Source organism: Gavialis gangeticus, unplaced genomic scaffold (genome assembly GCF_001723915.1).
Source record: "Gavialis gangeticus isolate Ggan-Ray unplaced genomic scaffold, GavGan_comp1, whole genome shotgun sequence".
Lineage (NCBI taxonomy): Eukaryota > Metazoa > Chordata > Crocodylia > Gavialidae > Gavialis > Gavialis gangeticus.
Genome location: NW_017729004.1, coordinates 67232543 through 67240417, shown reverse-complemented (window position 1 = coordinate 67240417; position 7875 = coordinate 67232543). Strand labels below are relative to the sequence as shown.

Sequence of the window (7875 nt, the reverse complement as noted above, 5' to 3'; positions counted from 1 at the left end):
ACACACACATGCTGTGTCTATATATATATATATATATATATATATATATATATAGGTATGTGTATGCATATGTAAAATATTCTTGTACTGGCACCTATCATTGTAGCAACTGAGTATCTCTTAAAGGTAAAAATCACAATAGGCCAACTTATATTATTCAAGGTCTTTTTCTTTCCTTTTTAAAATATCTAGGCATGTGTGTTGCTTTAGGAAGTCTTGAGCAAGGAATTGGGCTTAGAATCAATGTGTGTATGACATACAGCAAGGCTATCCAACTTCTAAGCAGCCAGGACCACACAGACCACACCAGTGGGGGCCACATTTCATGTGGGCCACGGGCCCCCCAGGCTGCACACCACATGCATGTGTGGGCCTCACCTCCAGTTGCCCAGCTGTGGGCTCCACTGCATCATACCACATGACTGCTCCAGGCCAATGGCTTCTCTGGTGCTGCAGACTTTGCCATGCTTCTCAACCCCAGCCTCTGAGGCAGGGCTATGCAGCAGAAGCCCAAGGGTGGAGAAGGAGCTCTGAGCCCTTAGCTACTGCTTAAGCCAGAGCAAAAAGGGCAACAGCAGCCAGATGAGAGTCCAGAGGACACATATTAACCCCTTGTGGGCTGCATGTGACCTACAGGCCACCAGCTGGACAGCCCTAACAGATAGGCTACCATAGGATGCATACACACTAGAACCAGAACTCTGCAGCACACAGAACAGAAGTGTGTCAGATGCTGGAGACATGCATGTTGTATAGAACTTTACTCACATAGGTAGTCCCATGAAGTCACTACTCAGAAAAAGGATAGTTTTGATAATTCACTTGGGTTTCAGAAAAACTGAATTCAGATCCTTTATCTGTAACAAACTTCATGTGTGACCTTGTTTAATAAGTTCCTGATTCTGCAGAGACTTACTCATAATGCACTCTAACTAACTTCACGGACCACTCATGATGTAAAAAGTTTTACGCGCGCGCGCGCGCACACACACACACACACACACACACACACACACACACACACACACACACACACACACACACACACACACAAAGAGAGATTTTGCAAGATCAGAGCTGTGATCTATGTATCATTTCTCCCTCTATAAAACTAAAGTAATAATACTTCCTTCCTCTGACCTTTTCTTTGTCTTATCTATTTAGATTATAAACTCCTGGAGGCAAGGTCTGTCTCCCTCTATTTTTACTGCATAGCTAATATAAGTGGGCCCTGATTTCAGCTGGGCTTCAAGTTTCAATTGCAATATAAATTATAATATGTACTATGGTATATTTCTCTGTTTCCTGCTAGCCCTTGCTTTTTTAAAATCTTCAGATTGCAGAGTTTACTGTGATTTTGCTAATTTATTTTAACCAAGTAATCTAGCAACTGTTTGTCTTAAAACATGCGAAGTCTACGATTTAAGCATATCTTTAGCACTTCATACAACAGCGGTTCCTATCTCTGCATATAAGAGTGACCCTACATTCTTGCATAATGGAAAATTGTATTTTTAATACATGCACTGTTCCGAGCAGATACTATAGCATTCATGTGGTGCAGAGCATTGAACTCAGCAGGTTTTCAAGGGCTTTCTGGCAACACACCAGTTTTCAAAGTCTTATCCTGTATTTTAACTGGAACCAAAAAAATTTCCAGCATGATGATTACCAGGGTTTAATTACATTTAGTCAGCCATGTAGTCCTTTCTCTCTGAAGACAAAGTGCCGCCGGAGACAGATTTACCACTGACCAACAGTGTTTTTATGCAAATGTGCCTGAGTAAGTACAGTAACCCCAAATTATAATAGAGTCTTTCAATCTCTTGCCAGGACAGCAATATTTATACATTTCAGAGATAAATTGGATATCAAAACAGTTCCATTACAGAAGGAAAGTTCTTTATGTAAATCACTGTTTCTAATCACAGTGTGTTTCTCCCCACCCCCTACCCTCGTTTGGTTTCCTTGTCTTAACTTCATATATGAATTTCAAATGTATTATTGTATTGCACATTCACTTTATATATTGAAGTGTGTATTTAGTGCAGAGATAAGAGGCAATATAAACTTTGCATTGAAAAGCTTTAAGGTTTCCAAGTGTGTTTTTTCTAGGGTTGAGGAAGTACTGTAAAGGGCTCAAATTCATGCATGGTGTTTTGTCGACTACTAGTGCAAGTTTTCATTTGTGCTCCTCCCCTCCACTTGCCTGAGAGGAGGAAGTAGGCTGACAATATCCCTAGTGACTTTATCCCCCCATCAGGAATGAGTGCACGGGGTCAGATGCCCCTCTGCATGCTATTCAGAATCTGCTAACATCAGCACTCGCTCATGAGAGCTGGCTTTGTTTACTGATGGTGCTAATATGAGGAGACACGTGAAGTAGTTTGGTTTATGGAAGAGGGCAGGAGAGGCATGGTGCTGTGAAAACATTCCCACACAATCTAATGGCTCATTCAAATAGAAAACAAGTGAGAGCCTTCAGTTCTTTTACAACGCTTAAAGTAGATCAAACTAACTCAAGAACCCAAAGACAGTAGTCAGAAATCACTTTTCTAATGCACTGATCGCAAGGGACTCTCCAGGGCCGATTAGCTGTTAGAGCTCAGATCACATTTGCACATCTCAGTGAAACAACCTGATTTTAACATTACCCAGCACCCAGCAGTTGTAGTTGTTCTCACTGGGAAGTGCTGGATCTAAACTCTTTTGAAAGTCTGACCTTCAACTTCTAAGTATTGGATAAAATTGATTATAGCAGATGAAGGATGTATATAGGTATAAAACGTAGTGTCAGATAACTGTACATCAGAAAGTAACAAGTGATTAGTTTAAGATTGCGACTAAAAATATTCCTGTTGGGCCCAAAGTTCCTCCCATTTGTAGAGGACTGTCTCATTACAAGTGTGAATATTTTGAAATGGCCTCGCTTTTCAAAGGTCAAAACTGTATTGTTGGATTCCAGTGTTTACTTAACCACAATTTTTGGATGTAGGTAGTGTGGATCAAGGGGCAGGATTTCGTCCTTAGTTACCTGCTGTCACTGGCACGAGCATCTCTGTAACTGAAAAATGATGCATCACATTTATGTCACTGCAAACGCCACTATCTTGAATCTTGCATATGTTGCATGAGCTGTCAGTAAAAAAAAAATCTGTTCTTAATTATTCTCCCATTATTTAAAAAATAATTTTAATCACCTAGTAATGGACCTATGATGTTAATTTATCCAGATTTAATACATGATTTAATACATTTATAACATGTTGTGTGTTTTTACTATCTAAGATATTTTGTCTTTTAAACCTCTAGGGATATCAATGAAAATGGAATATGTTTAAGCTTGATTTATGATTGGATATACATATGGGTAACTTCAGTCTTAAAAGAATATTATATTTTTAAGAAAGCAGGCAATAGAAAACCATAAATACAAAGTTAAACTTATGTTTTTTAAAATAAGAAAACAAATGAATATGGAAATGCTTTTGTCTGGGGTGTTTTAGACAGAGATGATACTGCCCAACAGCATTGGACAACATGACTTCTTGAGGTCTTTTTCAGGCCTTTTTTCTATGATTCTATTGTAAAATCCAAGGAGCTGCTGTATTTTGGTCTATTTTCTATTCTAACATTTTAAAATAATAATCAAAGATTGTGTTTCTTGTTGCACTGTCATTGTACGAAACTAATTTCACTCTGAAAAGAAACAGCAAGGACATAGAGAGCAAGGAGAGAAATAAAATGAAGGTACTTTCGAGCAATAATCTTTCTGACTGAAAAGGAATAATCTGGACCACTTACTAAAGTAACTGTATTCTAATTCTTCACCAAATGTCCCCCTTGGTACACAGGTTTCAGTAAATTACCTCAATCTAAATCCCAAAGAAGTTAAAGATTCCTGCTGAAACTTTAGAACAGCCCTTTAGTTACAAAACTTATCATGCATTCCACCAACATTAATGGTTGAAGAGTTAAAACATGCAAATAATAATGTTCTCTCCTTTCCTTTGGCAACGTCATAAAGATAACCTCTCAGATTTTAACCTTTTTTCTACTTCACTAGCTAGACTATCACATGGTAGCATGGATATTAACAGCCAGTTTATAAAATAAGGGACATTGAAGCATAATATACAACTGAAAGAAAATGTTTCTATTCCCTGTCCATCTGTTCTTGGCAACATACATTTCAACTAGAACTTGCAAAACATTTTGCACAAAGCAAAGCAAGTGGGATCCAAATAGGATTTTGCTAACTTGGGTTGCATCACAAACTAGTCTCAAGTATGAATATTGATATTCATGGTTATAGAGGCTTTTTGCCTCCTAAACTGTGTCTACTGATTCCTTGAAGTTGTCAAGAAGTGCTTATTTCACTTTCAATAGTGTATTAAATTAAATTTTAGAAAGTTAAGTAACAAGAATGTCACGCGTATTTTTAAACTCTCTCTCTACACACACACACACACACACACACACACACACACACACACACTCTGTATATATAGTATGTGTGTATATAAATTTGGGATTTTCTTTTTCAACTTATGTGCATGTATATGTGTGTATACACACATATATATATAAAAAAGAAAGAAAATACCAAATTATACACACACACACACTGTGTGTATACATATATAGAGAGTGTGTGTGTATAGTTGAAAAAGAAATACCACATTAATAATTATCTATGCAACTTCAATTTTGCTCCATTTTATATCTAACTTGTGCGCTCTCTGTAAGACGAGTCTCATAAAAATTACAAGTTATCATGTAATTAAACACTGTATTATGATGCTACATATAAGGCATCAAATTAAAGTTGTAGAAGGCCACCTGAATGGAATTTAATGAGACGAGAATAAGGCAGTTCTCTAGCTCAAGGCCTTTTCTTCTACCAAATTTCAGAGATCTGCTGCAAACAGTAGAGTTGACACAACTTCTCAAAAAAGATTTAAAGAATCTTTTATAATGGTATGTGCTAGGGTATCAAAATAGGAGTCATGTGCAGTTCCTCACATAATAATATAATCAGTATTATAGGTATATATTAAAATACCCTTGAATATTATAATAAACCATGGACACTTCTTATTATTTGATTTGAGATTTTTTTTTGGTAGGTTGTTTTGGATGACTTGCAAGTGAATCTAATTTTACTAGGCCTTAATACTGTAACTAACTTCTAGTGAATTTAGGTAATGTTGTCACACTTCCCCCCCCCCGCCCCTATACTTCTCATCTGATGTCACTATCACAGTCATTTTTGCTATTGATACCTATCTGTCATGTTACTTCAGTATTTATTTCTAGATGAAGTATATGCATTTTCTTAAACAGCAGTGTGTTGCATTGTTTCAGATCTGAGTGATCAACTGATGGAAGTGGTTGGTCTGGAAGGAGCTATGGAAATGGGTCAGATATATACAGGACTGAAAAGTGCTGGAAAGCGGCTAGCCCAGTGTTCATCTGTTGTTATCAGGTATAATATTTATTCTGCCTAGCATATTGGAATAACACATTCATGTTTTAAATGCCATTTGTTCATTATATTTGTATTCTAACAACCACAGTAATATCTTTTGGTTAAAATCAATTATTGCTACATATTAAATGAAAGCTACATACTACATGCATAGGAAGACCTGTCAAAGGTGGATGGTTAATGATTCCATGTGTCCATGAAGTTTCCTTTCTTTCAAACATATCAAAAAGAGACCACACAAATTCTTAACGTTAGTCTTTACATGGTATTTTCAGCTTTTACTTCATTGTAAAAGGAAGCTTGTCCAGTGGTTAGACCAAAGGATGGCAATTTAAAACTCATGGGTTTCATTAGTATCACAATCTTTGTGTAACTTGAGGCACATAGCTTATCTTTGGTGTATTTTATGCCATATCATATTATTAGTATCTTCATATAATCAGTATCTTAATACTTCCATATATGTATAATCAGTATCTTAATACATTCTTCACCAGAGTTAGCAGTTGTGATTAGTGTTTGTAAAGGACTTTGTGATACTCAAAACTCAAAATCCTTAATTTTAATGTATGTATTTATTGGACAATGACAGAACAGTGTTAATAAAGGTACCGGTATATGGTAGCCATGAAATAATAGGAGAGGCTAATTTGGCTGTGACATTATTTCCTGAGCTAAAAGTGAACGCGGTTTTCATTGGTAAAAGTAAGGGCTGAGTACAACCAAGAAAAGACCTATATGTTCAATTTATGAAATATTGCAAGAGCAGAAATTACAAAGTCTTTCACTTATGGAATATAGGCATGTGTAGATGAAATGGAGGCCCTAAATTTGAAGTGGTGGGTTTTAAAAAACACCGCTTCAATTTAGGGCCGATTAAACCCCTGTGTCATGCACACGCCCTGCTTATTTACCTGCCTCTGTGGTGGGGAGGGCAAGCTGCCCATGGGTGGAGCAGTCCCTGGGCTGCTGGCAGAGTTGGTGCTTCCCTCCGCGACAGCAGCGGGCCCCCCAGATGGCACCCACCTGCAGTCACCTGGCTTGGGCTGTTCCAGGGGGCACCGCAGCCATGGAGGGAAGCACCAGGCCCCCACGCAGCTCAGGCAGGCTCCAGGGAGGGGGGAAAAAAAGATCAGGCTCACCACTTTTCTTGGGCAGAGAGGCTGCTGCCAGGCTGCCTGCAACGCTTCCTGCATTGCTGCAGAGCTTCTCAGAGCCTGGTGCTTTGCTTTGCAGCTGTAGGGGCAGCTTTAGTTTTAGTTTTAGTTTACAGTGCCCCAAGTCATTTAAGGAGCATCATGCCACCGAATTTCCTACAGCGGGTGGAATTAATGCGCAATATGCCACTGAGGTATGCAAACACTGACACCATTAAAGTGGTGCAAAAGCATTTAGTCTGCTTTCAAGTGTCATGCACACATGCCCCTCGTTTTGTCTACACACGGCCCATGTCATACCCTTCCTCGTCCCATGCCAGAAAAGACTGCATGAGAAAAGGCCATGTAAGCCTTTAAGAAAAGAAGATGGAATTTTTTTAAATGACTGGGGTTTGTGTATATTTATGGGGGTGTTTTTTAAAGAGTGATGCCCAAAGTGAATACCACATCAGAGCCCCTGGATTAGAATGCTAAACATTCTAATTTCCAGTTCTTAAAAGGAAAGCTTCTGTGAACAGTACTTCAGGGAACTGATTTGATTGCTATGTGACTACAAGTAGGGTAACCAGAACTAGACACAGGTTTTATGATAATCATTTCTTCTGTCATAAAAAAATATGTTGGTGTGGCTGACAGAACGTTTTTGTTTCCTTCATCACTGTTGGTCTGAAATTGTTACAGGTAGCATGGGATTCTCTTTATTATTATTTATAGGTTGTACTGTAGTAGCCTGTAGGAGCCCTAGTACCACTGTACTAGCCCCTATGCAAACTTATGGGGAAAAGGCAGTCCTTGAAATCAAGTTTATCCCTAAAGTTCTGACATAATTAACTTTGGATTCACAAGCTTCAGTGTCCTGTCTTAGAAAAGAGAAGCCCCATATTTTGAACATGCCAGTATACTTTTGTTCTGAATTATAGAAGTACACTTAAGCCCTGGTTATATGTTACATTTGTAACACTGAATGCACCCTTGTTATGCTACAAAAAGTGAGCGTACTGCCTTTCAAGATGTTTGTAGCACTTTAACAATGCTGCAAGGCAGTGGTGCTTCCTGGAAAAAATTCACCCAGGGTAGCCATTTCTCACCCTCCCTTGTAACCTGTCTAGGTCAGACTGTAGCCTGTTGTTTCCTTCTAGTGTGCCCACATCCCCCCACATCTTAGTGTCATCAGCAAATTTGAACAGGGTGCTTTTTACCCCCTTGTCCAAGTCACTGATGAAGATG

At 38.5% G+C, this 7875-nt stretch overlaps 1 protein-coding gene across 2 annotated transcripts in view; it reads left to right on the top strand.

Moving 5' to 3' along the window:
- Nucleotides 1-7875, top strand: part of DGKB (diacylglycerol kinase beta) — a 742837-nt gene that overhangs the window by 713215 nt on the left and 21747 nt on the right. For both annotated transcript variants that reach the window (XM_019508504.1, XM_019508505.1), the window contains one exon: nucleotides 5368-5488. In XM_019508504.1, coding sequence (XP_019364049.1) covers nucleotides 5368-5488 — 121 coding nt within the window. The remainder of the gene's footprint in view (nucleotides 1-5367; nucleotides 5489-7875) is intronic.